This window comes from Eurosta solidaginis, chromosome 1 (assembly GCF_040869045.1).
Source record: "Eurosta solidaginis isolate ZX-2024a chromosome 1, ASM4086904v1, whole genome shotgun sequence".
In the NCBI taxonomy this organism is placed as follows: Eukaryota; Metazoa; Arthropoda; class Insecta; order Diptera; family Tephritidae; genus Eurosta; species Eurosta solidaginis.
The window spans coordinates 12,646,784-12,672,135 of record NC_090319.1 but is presented as its reverse complement, the minus strand read 5'-3'; the positions used below and the strand labels follow the sequence as shown (position 1 = coordinate 12,672,135).

Genomic DNA, 25,352 nt, shown 5'->3' with positions numbered 1-25,352 from the left:
CTTTGATGGCAATCACCACCGCATACAAACAGCTAATCTAAATTCAATTTGCAATACAATTTTGAAGTGGATCATTAAAGTTTTTGTTCATATATAAATTATTTTGCAAAAAATTATCTTCCCTCTTCAATGCAAAAAACGCGTAATTAACCATATTTACATAATAACATTGCTGAAAGGTTTATGTGAAGCATAAATTTCAATACAGACATACCAAACAGGTAATTAAATATGTTAACATAAACAATTTATTTATCAATAATAATTTATTTGTGAAATGTTTGTAAAGTAAACATAACATGTTCAAAAATACCCTGAACTCGCAGACGAGGAAAGCTATCTTTTCAAGGAAAAGCGCGTCACTCTAGCTCAACTTCGATCTGGATACTGTAACAAGTTAAACTCCTACTTATACGCGACGTACTCAATATATTGTTACGAGTATTGGGAAATTCCGCTTGTTTTAAGCCTTCTGCTAAACTTCGAATCGCTGAACTGTCGAATAAATAACTGCAATATTCAGTATGGCAAAATGGTCTTTATTTATACTACTTTGAGAACAGTACTTCACATTTACACTTATACTTCACTATCAGCATATTTAAATCAAACTGATTAGTTATTCCTCAGCTTGCGCTGCTTTTATACTCTCTGTTACTTCGTTCGCATATTTCTCCTTAGGTCTAGCCGTTTCACGCACATGCCTTCTGCAACAGTTGCATCTCATACTTGGTTATTTAGCTATATAAATGTATATCTGTAATTTATGCCTTTCTTCTAGCCATATGCGTGTGTATGAGTGAGTAACAAATTCTGCTTGTAACGTATCCCCACATGACCCCAACCATCTTTTCAATTGCAATATGGTACCAACGCTTCTAATACCCCTATATCTTGGGTCCAGCCCGGTTGAAACAGCAAGTTTCCTCGCACGCCCGCTAGATTTTATTGATGAAAACTAGCGAGTGGTCGCACCTATGGGATGGGGCGAAGCACTGCTACAACAACAACAACAACAACGGCGGCCGCCTTTCACACTTAGCTGCTCAGATATTTAATTACCTTCTTTTTTATGCATGGTATGTAACTCTTTTACACCAAATAATAGTAAAATGTTACGTATACGCGGCGGTAACCGTCTTTTCGTGTGGAACGAATATGTTTGGGTGTACTTGGTGGGTTTTTAATAAAAAAACGTACTTTAGAATAATAAAATTACAACAAACAAACTTTAGTTTTAGTATCTACAATCCACTTAGATATTTGATGTTGGTAGCACCATAGCAGAGAGTTTCGTGTCTCCGCTTGCTTTTAACCTTTTATTTTAATTTTTATTATTATATTTTATTAATATATTATGGGCTCCTCACGAGATTCTTCAATATTGAAATTCACCTAAAGCTCAGAAGCTTCTTGACATACAATTTTTTGTTCTCGAACACTAGCGCGAAGCTGAGTTCTCGATTTCTCCAGATGGACAATCGGTAGTCAATGAGTCAAAGGGACAGACTCCTGTGAAAGATAATTTTCTGATCCCAACAAACATTTAGGTAAGAAAACGATTAGAAGACGAATCGAATTCTAATGTATTTCTCGAAGGTAGAAGGTTAAGGACGATTTGCGAAACTGTTCTCGACAAAAAGGGGACATCGTTCTCGATATCGGGAAAAGGGTTAGAATTCTAATCGAATTCTAACATCAATTTCTAATGAGTTTCTAATGAGAATTTTAAAGTGATGCGCAATTAAGTTCAATTATTTAAAATCAGCGAAATTTTCATTGTTTCGATTCTAATAAATTAAAACCGTACTTAAAGATTGAGCGCAGCGTTGGTTTAAGGTACGGATGAGGAAGCGTGTTCTGCATGCCATTCAAATAGCACTTCAATAATCTGCTCGCTTTCCTTTTTTAACTTTTTTGTTTCATTTTCACTTACTAGAATATTTCCACACAACTTTTCACTATTTTTATTTTGTTTGTATAATACTAAGGATGAGTGATCATGTCGTGCAAATAATCGATAACTGTGAGAATAATCATAACGTCGCATTTCTAGTATTATTCGAATCGTTTCTAACCTAGTTTTCGATTCGAAATGCATTAGAGAACTACATTAGAATTCTAATGTAAAATTACAATATTTCTCTAACGTTAGAAACTGTGTTTGCTGGGATATGGCTTCCTTTTGCCAGTTGACTTGAAGTTTGGGATAGATGCCACTGCATTTGTAAGCGTCACTTAAATAACTTTTGACTTCGAAAAATACCAAACTTTGATAAAATTCATTAATTCGTAATTTCTTCAAAGCGTTCAAAGGGCTAATAACGTTTTCACAATAGCGATGTTACAAAATCCATTGGTACATGGAATTGCTTTGAAAATTCTACTATAAAATCTATTAAAAGTACTGATTCCCTGAAGCCAAAGCTAACTTACTAATCAAACATTCCAGTTCATTGTTTCAAGTTATGTGAGCTTCTTCTTGTAAGCTTATTCAGGCTAGTGTTTGAATAGTTCATTAAATAGAAATATTTCGATATTAAATTTTTATACTTTATGATTGAATTGGCGACTAAATGAACTTTTGCTAATTGAGCAGCTTTCGCGAAATTTTCCATCACGAATAGAACCATCGTACCATAAACTAGTACGTTAACTAGTAGGATGCTCATCTATATACCGACAAGTATATCAGCAGGCATCCATCTGATGCCTAGATTGACTAACAACTGATATGACCCTGATTTATAGACCGAGTACTATAACAATTGGTATGATGCTGATGCAGTGATATTTCGTAGGACAGCGCCGTAGGACAGTACCAGTTGCTAGCATAGAAAAAAATAGAACTCGAATCAGTCGGTATTTTTGGCAACCTGGTATTCATTCATTCAATTATCTTCTGCACGAGCTTTACGCATACATCAACATAGTGCAAGCATTAAGAAATTAATTTTATCGGATTCTGCCTATGGAAGCAGAGGAAGAGGGCGGCCCCCACACCGCTGGAAGAAACAGGTAGAAGACGATTTAAATTGCCTTAGTGTGACCAGTTTCCGCTAGTAAACTCATTGAAGAAACATGGTGAGCGTTTTTTTGAACGGCTATAATCGTTTAAACGGTTAAGCGCCAATTAAGTAAATAGGTATATATCTAATATACAAATAGTTGGTTCGACTGCGGGGTTAGGTTAGGTTGAACTGGCCGGTCCATGAGGTCCTCACATAGACTGAATAAGTCCGTAGTGTTGACTGCAGGGTTATTGACTAAACTTTTATATTATCGCGTTTAGCAGATCTTTCTTTTTACTATTTTATTATTGCATATTTATTTATAACTCGCACACATTCTTATTTGTAAATTTGCTGTAAGACTTTTTTTTACGGTTCCAAATTTTTATACAGCGCAATTTTATTAACACACAAATTATTTTGCATATTTAATTTGATATTATGATTTTTATTATTACATTAAGTTGTTTATGTCATTCGCATAAAATTTTATGTTTAAAATTACGAGCATGAAATCTTTGCTGTCGGTCTTCTGACATACGCAATATACAAAAAAAATTAAGAATGTCAATATTCAGAAAAAATGTGATCAAGTTTGCAATACTAGAATTAGCTGAGAGTCTGAAACAATTGTTACATTTTTTTTTTTTGTTTTCTTGCGAACACGGTTAAGGTCGCGGTTCCTTTTTATACTCAGCGTGCTTTGCACACAGAGTATATTAACTTTGATTGGATAACGTTTGGTTGTACAGGTATAAAGTAATCGAGATAGATATAGACTTCGATATCACAAAACCATCAGAGTCGAAACAAAATTTGATTGAGCCATGTCCGTCCGTCCGTCCGTCCGTCTGTCTGTCCGTTAACACGATAACTTGAGTAAGTATTGAGATATCTTCACCAAATTTGGTACACGAGATTATCTGGATCCAGAATAGATCTGTATTGAAAATAAGCGAAATCGGATGATAACCACGCCCACTTTTTATATATATAACATTTTGGAAAACACAAAAAACCTGATTATTTAGTAAATAATACACCTAGAATGTTGAAATTTGACATGTGGACTGATATTGGGACTCTTGATAAAAATTTGGAAACATTTTTTAAAATAGGCGTGGCACCGCCCACTTGTGATAAAATCAATTTTACAAATATTTTTAATCATAAATCAAAAATCGTTAAACCTATCGTAACAAAATTCGGCAGAGAGGTTGCCTTTACTAAAAGGAATGCTTTGAAGAAAAATTAACGAAATCGGTTAAGAACGACGCCCACTTTTATATAAAAGATTTTTAAGAGGGTCGTGGACGAATAAAACAAGCTATATCTTTGCAAAAAAGGGCTTTATATAAATGGTATTTCATTTGCCAAGTGGATTTATAAAATTAAATAGGGAAACTCCAAATTTTAAAAAGTGGGCGTGGCACCGCCTCTTTTATGACTAAGCAATTTACTATGTTTCGGGAGCCATAACTTGAAGAAAAGTTAACGGATCGTAATATAATTGGGTACACAAATTTTCCCTATAGTAGAAAATATGTTTAGTAAAAATGGACGGGATCGGTTAAAGACCACGGCAACTTAGATATAAAATAAGTTTAAAAGGGTCGTAGACTAGAATAATAAGCTATAACGTAGCAAAAAATAGTTTCGAATCAAGTTTTATTTTAAGAGGAAATGGGGAGACATTTTTTTTAAACGGGCGGTGCCACGTGTTATGTAGAAAAGTAATTTATCTGAAATGAAAAGTGCAATTGAAGCTCACGCTTTGTATATAATGTTCGGTTACTCCCAAACTTAGACAACTTTACTTATTTTCCTGTAAAAATAGATTTTCAGAGTTGGTTTAGGTTGGATTAATTTAGGTTGAACTGGCGGGTCCGCGCGGGTCTTACATAGACATAGAAGAAAATAAATCCGACCTCTTGGAAAATACTAGAAGCTTTCTAGGACTTATGCCACTTTCTGCTTCTAGATCTGATAGCTTTATCACTCCTTATAGCTGAGATCTTAGCCTGGAAAGCTCAGGGCATGAGCACAAAACGTGCTCAATCGTTTCCTCCTACAACACGCACTTCGTACATCTGCAATCACTGATCAAGTCTAATTTTAAGGCATGTGATGCCAGAAGACAGTGACAAGTCAGAATACACTTCAGGAGTCAACGGTGCTCTTTTTTATTAAACGGTTTTATTTAGCTTGACTTGACAGGCAGGTCTGACGGCCGCATGCACGGCCGTTGTGAACGAACTTTGTAATTGAAATTTAAGTACCTTTCCGTTAAGCTGCAAGCTTGAAACTTGGAATATAGTTCAGAACCCGATGACAATGCAATAATAAGAAAAAAATCGCCTCTAGGTGGCGCAAGGATCGAGATATTCACAAAAGTAATAAATATTTGGCTCATATTTGGAACAAATATTTCATACAGTCCGGTAGAAGTGACAACAAAATATTTTGCAGTTGGAGGAGGGACAAGCATACGTGGCGCAGAGTCGAGTAAAGTCTTTGGAAGGATTATATATTGAGGACTTAGATTGTAACAAATTGTCAGGAAAGAGTCTTTGTAATAATGAGTCACTAATGCAACTAAATAAAAATAAAATAAATGTAAGGCGCGATAACCTCCGAAGAGATCTAAGGCCGAGCTTCTCTTCCAATTTGCGTCGTGCTCCTCTTGATTTTCCCTACAAATTGGCCGGACGGGACCTACATGTTTTATGCCGACTCCGTACGGCATCTGCAAAGCAGATGAGTTTTCACTGAGAGCTTTTCATGGCAGAAATACACCCGGAGTGCTTGCCAAACACTGCCGAGGGGCGACCCCGCTTAGAAAAATTTTCTTCTAATTGAAAAATCTTATTTCTAAAATTTTGATGTTGCTTTGCCCGGGAGTTGAACCCAGGGCATACGGTGTGATAGGCGGAGCACGCTACCATCACACCACGGTGGCCGCCAACTGCAACTAAATATCATGAGAAATAATGGGCAATTAAATACAGACTAAAAACTTGAAAAAAAATAATTAAAAAAAAAATTTTAAGTTAATCGGTTTTATTGAAAACAATACTTACATGGAGTAATAATAATACCAAAAGCTAGAAAATAATTAGGTAGGTCCTAGTTACTAATCGTCACACTCCTCATCAATCTAGGGCGTTGATCAGACAATTTCTAGCTTTTAGTATTATTATTACTTTATGTAATTATTGTTTTCAATAAAACAGTTTAACTTAAAAAATTTTTTAAATTATTTTATTTTAATTATAAGAGTAACTTCTTTAGTCTAAGGTTGTAAGACCTTCACATAGTCTTCGACAGTTTACGCGGGGCCGCTTGGGTTCACACCTTTCCCGCTTGGTCGATTATGTGTAACTCCGGCCTTGTCTTAATCTCGCCCAATCTAACTGGGATATCTACGGAGCAAACTTCGAGGGATGGGCAGTTTTAAGCTTGTTCCTCCGCTTTTTCATTCACATATATTCTCATATGGCCTGGGACCAAATATAGATACATGCTTCTCCCTATCTCGATTCTTTTCAGGGATTGCTTACACTCTAACTTAGTTTTAGCTGCTGTGCTATGCGAGATTATTGCCTCGATTACTGCTTGGCTGTCAATACAAAATATTGGATTTGTTTTGAATTATTTTTCTGGTAGGTCGGAAGAGTTCGACGGCTCTGAAACGAATTTTCGAATTAGGTGCAATGAAGTTGATCGCCTTTTTTGTTCGCTGTTTGGAAAAAAATTGAAACAACTCGACATCTGGATGACCAAGGCGACAGCTGTTTTGGGCTTTTGAAAAGGAATCAATCCCGTCCTATGTATGTCTATTGGAATGCAATAATCCAGGCATTTAATTATAATAAAAGTTGTTATTCAATTAAAAGATAAAAAAAACATAGCATTGTAATATAAATTTTAATGAAACAAAAACGATCAATAAATTCACAAAATTAATAAATTCCTATAAAATATTTATATGCTCGTATTTACAGTATTGTGTTTACATGTATGTATGCATGTATGTATATACATTAAAAGCAAATTAATTTGTACATTTGAAATGTTATTTTTGTGGTTTACTTTACATAAATTTTCCCATTAAAAACTTAAAAACATTCGCATTATCATTTATTGCTATCCGTAATTCGGATGTAATTTTGTAGTTCTAATTAAAATTTGTTTGCATAAATTATTCCACTTTCTACCTATGTACATGTGTATGTATGTGTATAAGTGCGTAATAAAATGTTATGGTCAAATGTGCAAAAGTTTAAAAATATGTGTAGATACGCACATATGCTAATGAAATCGTTCCAACTGAAAATGTTTGGTATAGGTAGTCATTTATATTAAACGTTAGAACCCTACAGTCAAACCAACTAGTTGTATACTAGTTTGCCAAAAACCACAACTAGTTAGAGTACTGTCTTTAATCCATATTAGAACTTGCGATTTCTTCCCGAACACAAGCGAGATTTTTGAGACCAGAGAAATCGAGAACTCGACTTCTTGCGAGATTGTCGTGTCTCGTAGTCCTCGCAAATCTCGCGAGCTTCTCAACATTCTTACTAAATCGCTGTATGGACAGTATTTATACACTTGGTTTTTTTTACTTGCCACTTTTTTGTTGATTATATTGCTTCAATGACATTTAACTCAAAACATATTTATTATACATATAACTTTGTTCGCAATATTTTATTTTTCAACGAGACATCAAGAACGCGGTTTCTCGCGAGATTCTCGAATTTCGAATTACTAGTAAGGCTCGCGAGAATCTCGAATCTCGAATTACTCGTAATGCACGCGAGATTCTCGAATCTCGAATTACTCGTAATAATCGCGATCTTCTCGACTTCCAATTCAGTCGCTGCATTGGAAATATTCCATATATTTCGGGGTTTTTTACTTGTGGTTTTGCGGACATTTTGGCTTGGGCTCCAGAAGAAATGGTAAGGTCTATATAAAACAGTCAATGAATCGATTAAGTTGAATGTCGAGAAGCTCGCGAGCCTTAACGAGTAATTCGAGATTTGAGAATCTCGCGAGAAGGCGTGACTCGCGAGAAATCTCTTCTCGAACATGCTCGAGAAATCGTAAGCTCCAATCCATATTAGCAACTTATATTTTTAACACGGTGATGTCGTACGAAATATCAACTGTCAGTCTATGCATCAGCATCATGCCTGTTGACAAAAAAGTTATTATATGCGCCGGAACCGTACCAGATGCCATACTAGTCAGTGGTCAGGTTCATGCCAATTAACACACTAGTCAGCCTCTGCACCAGCATTATATTAGGTGGCATATTACTTTTTATATGCACCAATGCATAGTGGTCGGTTTCATAGGCCAAAAATAAAAAAATCTAATTGAAAAGTGTGTCACCATTTGTGTCGTTAGTACCTCTTATTAGAACAGCCTTTTAAAAGATATATTTGTTTTTGTTGTGTTGTCCTGCTATATGGGGCAGAAGCATGGACCATGACAACAGCAGATGAGGCGGCTCTCGAGAGAAAAGTTCTTAGAAGGATTTAGGGACCTATACGCGTTGGCGATGGCGAGTACCGAGGAAGATTTAACAATGCTATACGCAGACATCAACATTGTCCAGCGAATTAAAACGCAGCGGCTGCGCTGGCTAGGCCATGTTATGCGAATGAAAGATGACGCTCCGGCCAAGAAAATGTTTCCATCGGAACCCGCCTATAGAAGCAGAGGTAGAGGGCAGCCACCACTCCGTTGGAAGGACCAGGTGGAAAACGATTTAAACTCCCTTCGTGTGACCAATTGGCGCCGGTTGGCGGAGAGAGGGAGCGACTAGCGTGCCTTGTTGGATGGCCATAACCGTTTAAACGGTTAAGCGCCAATTAAGTAAGTAAGTAAGTTTTTGTTGTATTCGAAATGTACTCTTTAAGAATAGCTTCAAAAGTGAGGTTATGATATTAGTTGGTTTTTGCAGTGTGAGCAAGTTAAAAACAAGTAAGGAAGGTTAAGTTCGGGTGTAACCGAACATTACATACTCAGTTGAGAGCTATGGTGACAACATAAGGGAAAATAACCAAAAGAAAGGTGTTAATGAGTATTTTAAAAGGGAGTAAGCCTTAGTTCCATAGGTGGACGCCGATTCGAGATATCGCTATAAAGGTGGACCAGGGGTGACTCTAGAATGCGTTTGTACGATATGGGTATCAAATGAAAGGTGTTAATGAGTATTTAAAAAGGACCTTCGTTCTATAGGTGTTCGCCTTTTCGAGATATCGCCATAAAGGTGGGCCAGGGGTGACCATAGAATTTGTTTGTACAATATGGGCATCAAAAGAAAGGTGTTAATGAGTATTTTAAAAGGGGGTAATCCTTAGTTCCATAGGTGGACGCCGTTTCGAGATATCGCCATAAAGGTGGACCAGGAGTGACTATAGAATGTGTTTGTACGATATGGGTATCAAATGAAAGGTGTTAATGAGTATTTTAAAAGGGCGCGAGCCTTAGTTCTATAGGTGGACGCCCTTTCGAGATATCGACGTAAGGGTAGACCAGGGGTGACTCTAGAATTTGTTTGTGAAATATGGGTATCAAACGAAAGGATTTAATGAGTATTTTAAAAGGGAGTGGGCCTTAGTTCTATAGGTGGACGCCTTTTCGAGGTATCGCAATAAAGGTGGACCAGGGGTGACTCTAGACTTTGTTTGTACGATATGGGTATCAAATGAAAGGTGTTAAAGAGTATTTTAAAAGGGAGTGGGCCTTAGTTCTAAGGTGGATGCCTTTTCGAGGTATCGCAATAAAGGTGGACCAGGGGTGACTCTAGAATTCGTTTGTGAAATATGGGTATCAAACGAAAGGATTTAATGAGTATTTTAAAAGGGAGTGGGCCTTAGTTCTATAGGTGGACGCCTTTTCGAGGTATCGCAATAAAGGTGGACCAGGGGTGACTCTAGACTTTGTTTGTACGATATGGGTATCAAATGAAAGGTGTTAATGAGTATTTAAAAAGGGCCTTCGCTCTATAGGTGTTCGCCTTTTCGAGATATCGCCATAAAGGTGGACCAGGGGTGACTCTAGACTTTGTTTGTACGATATGGGTATCAAATGAAAGGTGTTAAAGAGTATTTTAAAAGGGAGTGGGCCTTAGTTCTAAGGTGGATGCCTTTTCGAGGTATCGCAATAAAGGTGGACCAGGGGTGACTCTAGAATTCGTTTGTGAAATATGGGTATCAAACGAAAGGATTTAATGAGTATTTTAAAAGGGAGTGGGCCTTAGTTCTATAGGTGGACGCCTTTTCGAGGTATCGCAATAAAGGTGGACCAGGGGTGACTCTAGACTTTGTTTGTACGATATGGGTATCAAATGAAAGGTGTTAATGAGTATTTAAAAAGGGCCTTCGCTCTATAGGTGTTCGCCTTTTCGAGATATCGCCATAAAGGTGGACCAGGGGTGACTTTAGAATATGTTTGTACGATATGGGTATCAAATGAAAGGTGTTAATGAGTATTTTAAAAGGGAGTGGGCCTTAGTTCTATAGGTGGACGCCTTTTCGAGGTATCGTAATAAAGGTGGACCAGGGGTGACTCTAGAATTCGTTTGTGAAGTATGGGTATCAAACGAAAGGATTTAATGAGTATTTTAAAAGGGAGTGGGCCTTAGTTCTATAGGTGGACGCCTTTTCGAGGTATCGCAATAAAGGTGGACCAGGGGTGACTCTAGACTTTGTTTGTACGATATGGGTATCAAATGAAAGGTGTTAATGAGTATTTAAAAAGGGCCTTCGCTCTATAGGTGTTCGCCTTTTCGAGATATCGCCATAAAGGTGGACCAGGGGTGACTCTAGACTTTGTTTGTACGATATGGGTATCAAATGAAAGGTGTTAAAGAGTATTTTAAAAGGGAGTGGGCCTTAGTTCTAAGGTGGATGCCTTTTCGAGGTATCGCAATAAAGGTGGACCAGGGGTGACTCTAGAATTCGTTTGTGAAATATGGGTATCAAACGAAAGGATTTAATGAGTATTTTAAAAGGGAGTGGGCCTTAGTTCTATAGGTGGACGCCTTTTTGAGGTATCGCAATAAAGGTGGACCAGGGGTGACTCTAGACTTTGTTTGTACGATATGGGTATCAAATGAAAGGTGTTAAAGAGTATTTTAAAAGAGCGTGGGGCTTAGTTCTATAGGTGGACGCCGTTTCGAGATACCGCCATAAAGGTGGACCAGGGGTGACTCTAGAATTCGCTTGTGCAATATGGGTATCAAATGAAAGGTGTTAATGAGTATTTTTAAAAGGGAGTGGGCCTTCGTTCTATAGGTGTTCGCCTTTTCGAGATATCGCCATAAAGGTGGACCAGGGGTGACTCTAGAATGTGTTTGTACGATATGGGTATCAAATTAAAGGTATTAATGAGAGTTTTAAAAGGGAGTGGTGGTAGCTGTATATGTGAAGGCTGTTTCCAGATATCGAAAAAAATGTGGACCAGGGTGACCCAGAACATCATCTGTTGGATACCGCTAATTTATTTATATATGTAATACCTGCCAAGATTTTAAGGGTGTTTTATTTCGCCCTGCAGAACTTTTTCATTTTCTTCTACTTAATATGGTAGGTGTTACAACCATTTTATAAAGTTTTTTCTAAAGTTATATTTCGCGTCAATAAAACAATCCAATTGCCTTACCATGTTTCATCCCTTTTTTCGTATTTGGTATAGAATTATGGCATTTTTTTCATTTTTCGTAATTTTCGATATCGACAAAGTGGGCGGGGTCATAGTCGGATTTCGTTCATTTTTCATACCAAGATAAAGTGAGTTCAAGTAAGCACGTGAACTAAGTTCATTAAAGATATGTCGATTTTTGCTCAAGTTATCGTGTTAACGGCCATGCGGAAGGACAGACGGACGACTGTGTATAAAAACTGGGCGTGGCATCAACCGATTTCGCCCATTTTCACAGAAAACAGTTAACGTCATAAAATCTATGTCCCTACCAAATTTCAAGAGGATTGGTTAATTTTTGTTCGACTTATGGCGTTAAAAGTATCCTAGACAAATTAAATGAAAAAGGGCGGAGCCACGCCCATTTTGAAATTTTATTTTATTTTTGTATTTTGTTGCACCATATCATTACTGGAGTTGAATGTTGACATAATTTACTTATATACTGTAAAGATATTAAATTTTTTGTTAAAATTCTACTTTAAAAAAATTTTTTTTTAATTGGGCGTGGTCGTTCTCCGATTTTGCTAATTTTTGTTAAGCATACATATAGTAATAGTAGTAACGTTCCTGCAAAATTTCATTATCATATCTTCAACGACTGCCAAATTACAGCTTGCAAAACTTTGAAATAACCTTTTTAAAGTGGGCGTTGCCACGCCCATTGTCCAAAACATTAATAATTTTCTATTTGGTGTCATAAGGTCAACGCACCTACCAAGTTTCATCGCTTTTTCTGGCTTTGGTAATGAATTATCGCACTTTTTCGGTTTTTCAAAATTTTCGATATCGAAAAGTGGGCGTGGTTATAGTCCGATATCGTTCATTTTAAATAGCGATCTGAGATGAGTGCTCAGGAACCTACATACCAAATTTCATCAAGATACCTTAAAATTTACTCAAGTTATCGTGTTAACGGACGGACGGACATGGCTCAATCAAATTTTTTTTTCGATCCTGATTATTTTGATATATGGAAGTCTATATCTATCTCGATTCCTTTATATATGTACAACAAACCGTTATCCAATCAAACTTAATATACTCTGTGAGCTCTGCTCAACTGAGTATAATAAAGTGCAAGTTTAAGCCATTTAAAAATACATAAGACATCATTGTATTGAAATAACTAAAAATGAGTTTGAAGGCAAAGGTATTTACTTCATTTTGATACAATTTTAGAGTCTTTAACTTGTCGTTTTTTTTTTTTTTTTGTTTGTTATTAAAAATTTCATTTTCTTCATTTTTCATTTATTTGCACAAATATCTCAAAATTTCAACTAAAGATTTAGTTGATTTCCTCACAGATCCTCTGGTTGGGACTTATATCTTATTATTAGCCAAAGTTTTAAGATTCTAAACTATTAATATCAGCTGCCACTTTCTGCCACTAGCTATGTTTTGCGACAGTTTTCTGATAGCGTAACATACGACATTATTTTATCCAGTCGACGATATGCAAATGTAAACCTCTGTATGTGTTTCTTGTTTTGTTATTGTTATGTATGCGAGATCTTTTAACAACTTTAATTTCTTTATTTAATCCTATTGAACTTTGTATTTACGATAGATACATCTTACCACTTTTCCCCACACATCTACTTACTTTTTGTATGCATGCGGTGAAAGTGGGTGGTTGTGGGTCGGTATGAAGTTATCACCCGCACCAATTTTATGAAAAATTTATTCTCACATATTTGTAAAGCCGTGACCAAAGTTTCACGTTGATAACTCTACTGGAAGTATTTTTGGCCACCAACTCCATATAAGAATGACCAGTGTGCAATGTCATACCAATTGACATACTAATTACCGAATAAATAATAATAATAATTAGTTTAGTAAGTATATTCATAAAAGCATGCACAGGGCGCGACCTACCCAGTGTGAATTAGGCTCAGGGCCTCCTATATTTATATGGTTCAACCGGCTGAGTTGGCAGATGCCGCATCTCATAGTGGTGGTTATGGATATGTTTCCTTATCCCTCTGGGAAGCGAAGCTAGATCAAGAGACAACTGCTGTCATGCTCCACTTTGTGGCAATTCAACCAAACTCGTCTTTGGAATTTCACTATGCTCCTTAAAGTTAAGCTATTTTGCCTCACTATGTAGATGGTTTTCAGTCGTCCTAAGAAAACATCCCGTGGTAGTTCTCAGTGCAGTATTTTGGCACGCCTGTAGCCTTTGCCAGTGTGTCTTTTTTAAGTCAAAACAGTGACGCGCAGTACATGAGTGGACGGCAAGCAACTTGAAGATCTACTTGCGGCTTTGTACTTAAAACACAATTTCGAAGGCATGTGCCTTGAAGGTGAAACTGCTGTCGTACGTTATACTTAAAATCTTTGAGAGACTGTCAGTTGATAGAGTAATGCCATTGTAGTGAGTGCTCAATATTTGCGTGATCTCTTCCTTGCATGTCTTAAATAGAGTGGCCGTCAACGTAGTGGGATCATCTGAGGTGAGAAAAACAGAAAGTCTGGGTAGATAATTAATTATTTTGGAAACTAATGAGGGACACGGTCTGTTGTCACAGACGTCGGCATTGGAAATGAATGTTGGTAGCTTGTTCTAGTGGGCGAAGGGAGCTTTGATACGCATAAATTAAACAGAATCGGGGATAGGATACCATCCTGCGCCACCGCCTATTTAGTTTTCCTAGGTCAGATAATTTTCAGTCCTTCTTTTTATACAAGGGAGAAATGCTGAACCTTCTTTGTCTTGGAGTAGTGCGCGGTGCTTGCCACGAGAACAGTCTTATGATGGAAATATGGCTGGTTCAGGACGCATTTTCTCTGAGTGTTAATGGCGTTTAGCGCCGTGGTAGAGATATGCATTTTACGGAAGCTATACTGATTGCTTGCTAAATGGTGGAAGGAGAACGGTTTCCAACGGTTCACTTCTAGCTAAAAGGATGATATCGGTAGATATGACTCACCATCGTTAGCGGGGTTTCTAGGTTTTGGTAGTTTGATTATCCTTGCCATTCTTTATTATTATGGAATAACAAAGGCTTAAATGACAAGTAGAAAACATGTATTAAGTAGCTGATGCCCTTATACCCAAGCTGTTCTAGCATTGGCATATATATTTAAAAGCTTTGACCTTTTTAATGGTTTCCTCATTCTGCAGAATTAGCGGTGAGGTGTTATATGTTTGTGTTTGTGTTTATGTGCCCATTGATTTGTACGACATCTAGCCTTGTGATTGAAGTATGCATTGCAATAGCTGGCAGAATGCGTTCTAGCATTTAATCGAGTGCGACCAGCAAAATGTTTGTCAATGAAATATTCAAACACCAATTAGCAGGAATAACCCACAAAATTCTAGTCAATGAACTAGAATGTTTACTGACTCCTTTGACCTTTGACTGCAGGGTTTTTATATTTATAAGTATCCAGTCCTAGTCACTTCACTCTGGCCCATTCATTTAACGTCATTATAAATTTCACACTTGCGCCAACGGTACATTACGATGTCAAATTTCAAACGCTCCAATAAATAATTGTAATTTAATTAACAAATATAACAAAACAGCTCGATTGCAATGAGTTTTGCATAATTTTGAATTTGTTTGCAGGTGTGCGCCATTTAGTGCTGGTAGTCCGTAGTTGGAAGTTATTTATTGATATGGGCATATCTAACAAAGCCTATAAAAAAAATATTAACTAAAAGCTTACTGTATTCTCTAGGTGTGAAAACAGAAGAGCAGAACAAAAAAGTATTTAATGTAAAGTTTGTTAGGTCGTACACGAAAACTTAAGCCATGTAAATTTAATACATACATACAATGCGCTAAAGAACCCCAGCGGGTGTGGTATAACGAAAAAATTAACTATTCCAAACTTGAAAATTTTTATATTTTCCTATCTCATTTTATTCTTACTACTTCTTATTCTTCTACTATTAGCTCTTTCATTGCACGAAACGAAACGAAAGATATGCTTTGCTAAAGTTGTAGTTTCGACGAGGTACATATATACGATTTATCGACCTGTTATCGGGTTATCGGTTCGTTAAAGAAAAGTTGCCGATTACAGCTTAAATGTCCGAACAAAATATTTCATGTTTCGCCGGCATTAAGTTTCTTCACAAAAAATTGTAAAAAGGTTTGCCTTGAAAGGTGCTGTTGTAAAATGCTTCAAAATAATGCGAGTATATTTTTTAAAAATATTTAAAAATAATAATTGAAATTTGGCCATTCACCTTTCATATTGACGTAACTCTTTAGGTGCCTTAGAAATAAGAAGAGTTCAACCATCTAAAATGACAAAATTTTAATTGCGTTGTTCCAAAAAACTCATTTTTTTTTTTTTTTTTTTTTTGTTTACAACAAAACGTGCCACTATTTTCGGAGTCGTGAATGCTGCATTAAAGGAACACGCAACCTCGACTGTTATTCAAAAAGTGGTTTGCTATTAAGTAGTTATCGTTTTGCTAACGAAAAATTATTAACTTGCGTTACAAAACTTACAATTTTTTATCTGTGCTTTGTTATCGGTTTGTTATCGAAAGTCCGATTTATTATCGAAAACTCATCGATTTGCTATCTAAAAGTGGTCGATTTGCTATCGATTTTGTTATCAATAAGGTTTATTATATAAAAGTTATCAAGTTCTGTTCAGGGAGCGATGACACCCATCGATAACAAGCCGTTAAGAAAGCAATACGACTCTACTTTTAACATTGATGCGACTTACAGTTTGTATTCCGATCTTTAAAGGTTATTCTTAAAGCAGAAGTAATGTTTGCTGAGAACCTTTCCGTGGTAGTAGTACGATAGAAAAGTATATAAAACCACTCTCGTAGGGTACCGTATTTTTTTTTTTTTTTTATTTCAAGCCTTGGACGATTTTTTAAAATATGGCGATCTCTGCCTGTCTTTGGGTTCTATATATCTCTCCGGGAAGTTTCTCAAAAACGTATTGTACGCATTCCCAATTTGAACTGAAATTCCAGAAAAACCATGAAGCCAAGCCTATATAAAGGAAGTAACAGCCTTGAACATACAACTTGTTTCCAAAGAAAAAATTTTAAAGCAGTAAATTAAGCTGCTGTTTCAAATTGAACTTAATTATAATTAATTAATTAATATTATATAATTTTGTTATCACGTTTTATAGCAGAGCTCAAAAAAATACAAGGAAACTTCGATCTCTTTCATGATAAATGTGTTTTGTTCTCCTGAAAAGTTGCGATATGGCTCTTAAAAACATTATTCGTGATTACTCATCAATTAGTTCTACAATTTACCTTAACTATACAAGACATTTTTCAGCATACCCAAATTTATTTTAAAATAAATATTTTAAAAATAAAATAAAACATTATTTGTGTTTTTCAGGTTTCAGACACCGATAAAAGCCTTCACCTGCCTAACAACAGCAAGGTAAGTACGCATTCAACTTCACTGATTGTTTAACAACATAATCTTTTTTTTTAATAAAAAACGGTGAATTGCTAAATAATTAATTTAAACAAAAAAAGAACATTTTTCTTTTTAGAACTATCTTAATTTTTTTTAACATGTCGACTCTTCAATCGCGGAAAACAGTTCACTAACGCTAAATACAAATATCTTCCATTGATCGAATTACAATAAACGTCAGCATGAATACCATTTTTTGGTATTTCGATTAAAAATCACAAATATGCGAAACACTATAATAAAAAAGTATTTAGACAGTAAGAAGCCGGAAAAACCTTTCTATTGCAGTAGCAAAAGAATTTTTGGCATACGAAATTAATTCACCGCAATCACGCAATAATGTGATAGAAGATTGCGTGAAAAATACAAAACCGTTCAGTATAAATTAACAAATATTCATGCACATACAAACTCTATAAAAACACTTCGAAAAAAAGTGTGCGTAAAAATAAAAGAAGTTGCATTTAATTTTTTTAGACGCGTTAAATTTAACAGAATTACTTGCATTTTGAAAACTTTCGGTTTGAACAAAAATTATGCTAGTTTGGCAATACTTAAAATGTATTTATTTTCATGTCCTGTATTTTAAGTTTTGCATAATTTTTTACACCGAAAGAAAAACTTCTATAAATTATGTAACTAAAACTATGCAAACCAGTCTCACAAAACATTTTCGAAAAAATTCCAAAAATATTTTAGGAAATCCTAGAATTTTTTATTTTGAGTTCTTTGAATTCTTTTGAGCTTGCAGTTTTGTTGCACAATCAATATTAGTCTTACAAAGTAAAAGCTATAGCTCTGCCGAAACTTGCATTGATTTCTGACAATTTTTTTTCGGAAGGGTTTTTCAGATTTTCTTCCATATAAAAAAAAAAAAGTTTTCACACTTTGTTTAGAGAAAAATCTAAAACACCCTTTCGAAAAAAAATTTCAGCAATCAATGCGATTTGCGAGTGGCTCTTAGCTTGTATTTCATTATACAAAAAATTTATTGGGCTACAAAACTACATCCTCAAATTTTCGTAAGACTTTCTCGAGTTTTCGAATGTTTTCGAAAACGCTTTAGAGATTCGGTTGCATGATTTCAGCAAAAAAAAAAGTATAAAGAGTTTTTTTTTCTTAAAAGTTAAAGTTGAAACTTGACGTTAAGTTTTAAGTCAAAAAAATTATTTCAGTTGCAGATTAATTTGTTTTACAAAACTTAGGTTGAATCTAAACTAAATTTTTCTCTTCATTTGAAAAAATTTAATGTTAACTTAAAAAAAATTTGTTTGAAGAAATCAATTTTGAATTGAAATAATTTTTTTTAAACGTATGTTGGCTCTTATTATACCTTTCATGAAAATGAAATGGTATATTAATTTCGTCACGAAACCGAAAATTGTAAGTCCTTAAAGGAAAATAGATAGACCCACCATTAAATATACCGAAATAATCAGGTTGAAGAGCTGAGTTGATTTAGCCATGTCCGTCTGTCCGTCTGTCCGTCTGTCTGTTTGTATGCAAACTAGTCCCTCAATTTTTGAGATATCTTGATAAAATTTGGTGAGCGGGTGTATTGGGGTGTCCGATTAGACATTTGTCGAAACCGACCGGTTCGGACCACTATAGCATATATCCTCCATACAACCGATTTTTCAGAAAAAGAGGATTTTTGTAATATCTTACCCAATTTAACAGATTGAAGCTTCAAACTTCACCATATACTTTCGTATATTGCACATATTGTTGCCTGAAAAAATTTATGAGATCGGTCGTATATATAGTATATATCCCCCACAACAGATTGTTCAGATAAGGAACTTTTCGTAATTACTGCCCTATTTTAAGAGCTAGAGGCTTCAAATTTCAACGAATGCTTACGTATATAGCATATATTGTTGTCTGAAAAAATCATAAAGATCGGTTGTATATATAGTATATATCTCATACAACCGATTGTTCAGATAAGAAACTTTTCGCAATTTCTACCCCATTTTTAACAGTTATAAGCTTCAAATTTCACCGATTGCTTACGTATATGTATGTATTGTTGTGTCAAAAAATCATAGAGAGCGGTGATATATATAATATATATATGATGGTATATATAGTATATATATATTTTTTTTACGATTTCGGCCCCATTTTAACAGCTAGAAGCTTCAAATTTCACCAACTGCTTACGTGTATAGCATATATTGATGTCTGAAAAAATCATTGAGATCGGTGGTATACATAGTATATATCTCGTACAACCGATTGTTCAGATAAGAAACTTTGCGCAATTTCTGCCCCCTTTTAACAGCTAGAAGTTTCAAATTTCACAAAATGCTTACGTATATAGCATATATTGTTGTCTGAAAAAATCATAGAGATCGGTGGTATATATATTATATACTTCATATAAACTGTCATTTTGACCCCTTTTTTACGGCTAGAAGCTTCAAAATTCATCAAATTTCATCAAATAGTTACGTTTACGTCATATATTTTTGAAATACGTGATTCGTAGTCATAGTTTTACATGCAGACCACAAAAAACGTGAAGATTTGCATCCTCACACAGATTACCTACCTATTTTTTATTTTATATTTATCTTAAAAATCGTTAAGGTATGTAGATCTGTTCACTATATATTTCTTATCTTATACATCCGATTATTCGGAGATTATGAACGGGATAAGATTATTGTTCAGCCCCATTCATGAAAGGTATGAAGTCTTCGGCACAGCCGAAGACAGTCCCGTTCTTACTTGTTTTTAATTTTATTTTTTAGCCAAAGTTAAAGCTTAAATTTGACCAAAAATTTTTAAATCAAGGTAAAAGCGTCAATTCCATATTTATTTCTTGTTCCTAAAAAATAAAGTCAACTAAATTTTATATGTTTTTGTTTTATTTGTTCATTAACAAAAACAATAGTAAAAATAATATTTAATTTTATTTTCACCATGTAAAACAAAAGGTAGCTGCTTCGAGCTTACATGCTGTTATGCTAGTTTTCCTTGCCACTAACTCCATAGAGCATGCTTTGTAAACATGCCCTCAAGTCGTTTGTAAAGCAACAAAAACGGGAATTGTTAAATGGCCACTGAACGTCTTTATTCTCAACAGGCATTATAAATATGTCCATACACAACTTAATCGTATTCCATTAGGGTAATCGTTTCCGATTAGGGTCGTTTTTCGCACGCCGCCGCCGAATGTCAAAAATTTCGGCGCGACGGCGGCGGCGGCGTCCGGCGCGTAACTACATTTTCTACACGTTTCAAACTGTTTAGGCCATTTATTGTTCATGTGGAAAATTGGTCGGATATGGTCGAAAGTGGTGTCAACGGATGCGCCAGTTATAAGAAACTAATTGCGAAATTCAAATCTTTCTAACTGTTCAACAGTTAATTAAAAAAAAACAGGCGCTTTCGATGTCAGCTTAACACGGACTGTGCATCACCCAATTCACCAAGTTATTAAAACAAAACACTAATAGAAAAGTTATATATCTAATAAATTTATATGCTCACTTTGCATTTTTTTTTTTCAAAAAGTTAATAATGAACAATGAATTCAAATAAAATGACCCAAGGCGAACAAATTTTCAAATTGTCCTCAAGTTGCTAAAAAAAAGCAAATTAACCAAAAAAGGTTCCGATTTAAAAAAAATGTATATTGCGATTGGCTGAAAGAATAAGCGAAATCAGTGACGCAAAATCCTTTGGTAGGTTCTAGGGGCATACACACTCCTTTTGAAATGATTCTTACCTCATAATTAAGTTGAGGATAAATGTACGTATAAGGGTTTGCAAAATCACTTGGGCTTACACTCAAACATCTGTTATCTATTTGCGAAACTATACAATAGGGTCCTTCAACACCCAAGTCTCCCGGTTTGAGATTTCCTAAAGTTGGCGGCCCTATCCAAAACTAGTCCCTTGTAGTGATTCACATTGATTATAGCTTATCAACCAAGTTTAAATATCACCTACACGTTACGGCTCCTTTTACAAATGTGAATATGTAGGCACATATATTTACCAGGTGAGGCTTTGTCCTTCGCAAGAACACTCAAAGTGGTGAGGGAAAAGCTTTCCCAAGACAGTCGAACTAAGGACCGTGTGTTCTACTACCCTAACGTAGTGAACAGTCGACCTTGTCTGAAAACTGAAGCTACGCGGTCATCCATAATGAGCTCTTATATCATAAGGCCGGAAACAGCAGTTAACATCTTTCAAATTAAAATCGGCCGACTTTCATTCTAAAATATCGCTTTGATTTGACGAAGACTATTGAAATCAATGTTGTGAACACAAACGTCTGCAAACTTTGGTCTATATTTTAAAAATTTTATCCAGGGTACTTGTAAAATTTTAATTATGTAGATGCGCTAAAGATTATACGATTTTCACCCATTACGCAATGACATCCACTTAGACTACTTATGATTCCGAGGGCGGCATCTTTGGCCGAATTGTCACTCCCTAACGTTTCAAAGTGTTTCTCTGTTGTAGCTCAGCAGCATAGCACAACAAAAGCATCCATTGGAAAGTCTTTGGAGCTACACCTAGAGCTTCTAGGAAAGTGACGTCAACGAAGGTATGAGTTCGAAGTCGCAGTCCTATAGCTTCTGTGCTGGTATATGGTGTGAGGCTACTGTTCGCACATCGGGAATAGCTCTTATAAACAGCCGAAACGACTGGAGGCGCCCTGTACCACGAGAGTCATGAGTATTAAAAGACCATTAATAGCAACCGTTAGTCGCCTTTGTGCGTGGCCGCCGTGGAGCCACAAATGATTTAAAGGAATTGTGTTCTCGACGATTATTAGGAGTTAACCCTAGGTGAAACTACGCATTGCACGAGATATACAGACAAAAGTGTGACTATTTTATGTATCTCTATTTATTTTCAGCCGACGCAGTAGTACCAATTCCAAAGACCGGGGTTAGGTTCGAAGCTTACTCCTGAAAATTTTTGAATGGTCTGCGAGATCTTGAGGCAAAAACCCCGGATCTTTTCGAATGGCCAACACGTTGATTTCCTTAAATACATACAAACAAAACCTTTCCTAAATATTATTTTTTTAAATAGAAAAATCAAGCTTTTTAAAGCAAGAACACCGGCGTAAGCCGGCGCGCCGCCCACGCCGCCGCCGCCGATAAAGTGATCGGCGTAAACCTCTAGTACGTATATAACACTTACGAGTAGGCGTTGGTGGTAATAGAACTAAAGACATCTGGAGAATAAATGTAGAGAGTAAGCTGTATAGACATAGTACAAGGAAATGTCGACGTTCGTTAACACTACATTTTAAGGAAAAAAATTTATAAAAAAATGTTTATGAATCTAACTCGAATCCTAAAACCTGCGCTTTTGGCTAACAAACTGTTTAACAAACATATAAAATTAGCAGAGCAAATTATTTGCATTGTCAACAAAGCTTTTATTCGAAAACCCAATTGCAAAATGTTACATACAACGTAACAAAGTAAACGTTTTAGACCGTGAGCATTGCGTGCTCAATACACAAAACTGAATTTGCCAACTAAACCCTACACTACAAACACTCATACATACATGCATTTGTAACTCATAACGAGCTCTATTATAGTTTAATTTAAATTGTGTTTGTCAGGCAATAGAATAAATTTTAAAATAATAGAAACATTTGACCATAACAGATATTTATTTACTCCAATGAAATGCATTGCAACAATCATTGTAAATTATTAGCCAATTTGCGAGATACATCGTGCATGTATATATGTGTGAGTAGTTCTATTGGCTGTGAAAAATTAAATAAATATGTATTAGGTGATAGAATAATTGAGAACAGCAACGGCTAATGTCATTGGCTTAGATTAAATTTTAAATGAGTCTAAAGTGTTGGTCATGATCCTTGGAGACATTATTAAGCAATTAAGAGAATTACGTTACTGCGTTAATAGTTTTTGGAATAATTTTGTAGTTTATTTATGTTTCTAGTGAGGCTATAATTTTACCCGCGGGTCCTGCTGCACAGATGAAACAAAACATAACATATCGCTAGAATATTTAACAATTTCAATTTCAATAGGTTCAGTTTTCGATAATACCAAGTATGCTATTGATCTTGATCAGGATGCTCTCGAAAGCTTCGTAAAGCATCGAAAGTTTATTTGGCGTTCATCTACATGTCGCGTGAGAACAGCTGCAGAGACTCAGCAGAGCAAGCAGTGAATCACTTTATGCTTTAACTATATGCAGTAATCATTTCCTGATTATAAACACATATTACAAAAAATTTTTTGGTGGTTTTCGAAGTTCTGCTAGATTTGTGCATCACTCGTCTAGCTCAAAGAGAATAAGAGCTGTACCAATTAAAAACCCGTTTCCAAGGAGGAAGGGGGCAGAGCATGGTCTCAAAAAATCAGATATAGTTCCGAATAATTCGCAAATTCGTCCCTAAACTAATAGTGTTACTATCAAAAAATTTAATTAAAACATACCCCTTATCGTAAGGCAATAGTACCGATATCATATGGAAACAATTACGAAGTTGTTCCTTAAATAATATCGAAACTATCCCGAAAATAATCCTCGACTGATTCGTAAAAATATCCAAATTAAAACAGAAATAGTAGCAAAAGTATCCATCTGTAGCTCTGAAATCGTATCAAAATGAACTGTCGAAGTTACCCCGAAAACTTATTCTGAAATGATCTGGATTTAATCCCGATATTATCCCGGTAGCCTATCTGTATCAAAAAGTTCCGACATAATCACTTAATCATTCCAAAAGCAATCTTGAAATAGGCCCCATTGTTTCTTAAAAACAGTCTGAAAACTGTTCCTTAAAAAGTCACAAAAACATCACAAACTAGTCCCAAAATTATCCCGAAAAAAATCCGAAAGGCTTCTAAAATGTTCGCGAATGGCCGATATGATTGCGAAATCATCACTACAAAATTCCATTGATTCCACTTCAATTTATGTGAATTATTTACCAAGTATTATTGGTGAAAGTAAAAAAGACTCAAGTATATTTTCAGATATCGATTTATATAACTCGTTTAATAAATGTAAGGCGCGATAAAGGTCTAAGGCCGAGCTTCTCTTCCAATTTGCGTCGTGCTCCTCTTGATTTTCCCTACAAATTGGCCGGCGGGACCTACATGTTTAATGCCGACTCCGAACGGCATCTGCAAGGCAGATGAGTTTTCCCTGAGAGCTTTGCATGGCAGAAATACATCCGGAGCTCTTGCCAAACACTGCCGAGGGGCGACCCCGCTTAGAAAAATTGTCTTCTAATTGAAAAACCTTATTTGTAAAATTTTTGATGTTGCTTTTCCCGGGGTGTGAACCCAGGGCATACGGTGTTGTAGGCGGAGCACGCTACCATTACACCACGGTGGCCGCCCTATGATAAGCATATAATAGGCAATTGAAAAGTAAAGTCCTCTTTCGGCAAAGTAAGATTATGCTGTACAAGTCACTTATCGCACCTGTCCTAGTATATAGTTCGGAAGCATAGACTATGGAAGTGTTCCGGAGAAAAATTCTCACAAAGATTTACCAAAAATTGTATTGGAGGTACATGGTCAGTTTACAGTTGACGCGTTTCGATACTATTTACATTCTTCTTCAGGGAGTAATGTATATGTATGTATGAAAAACAAAAGGCAGTAACAATTAGACTAACGTGAAAGCACCTTTGACAACTTTTTATGAAACAACATTTCCAGAAACTTAATTGAAGTAGCTTTAAAAGCAATGCTGCCATGTTTTTTTGCTCTTTTTTCTCAAGCGATAAGCTTAATTTTTTGTCGGTAATTTTAAGCTGAATCTTACATATCTCGACTGCTAATTTAAGATTAAACTTTAGATCGAAAGTACAACATTCATGCCGATATAGGGCGTTTTTGAAACAAGTAGATCATCTTTAGTCAAATTTTTGGGAATAAATTTCAAAATATATAGGATGCTTCTGAAACGACAGCCCACATAGAGTCATATTCCATTGGTTATCCACAATCTTTAATGAAACAAAAAATTACGCAATTTACTGCCTGTCTGAATATCATATAAAGCTCAATAAATATTAATTTAAAACATTAGCCCACAAAAACAGTCAATTAAGTCAGTAACATAAAAATTTTAAATAATCACGTACATTCTAGAATTAAAAAGTTTATTTATACACTCAAAAAAAAAAAAAAAACTTCTTCAAAGCATACAAAAATGG

At 35.6% G+C, this 25,352-nt stretch overlaps 1 protein-coding gene across 4 annotated transcripts in view; it reads left to right on the top strand.

Annotated features, from left to right (window-relative positions):
• The window catches only part of msi (musashi), a 584,216-nt gene that overhangs the window by 324,836 nt on the left and 234,028 nt on the right, over positions 1-25,352 (top strand). For all 4 annotated transcript variants that reach the window (XM_067780543.1, XM_067780555.1, XM_067780549.1 and 1 more), the window contains one exon: positions 17,072-17,116. In XM_067780543.1, coding sequence (XP_067636644.1) covers positions 17,072-17,116 — 45 coding nt within the window. The remainder of the gene's footprint in view (positions 1-17,071; positions 17,117-25,352) is intronic.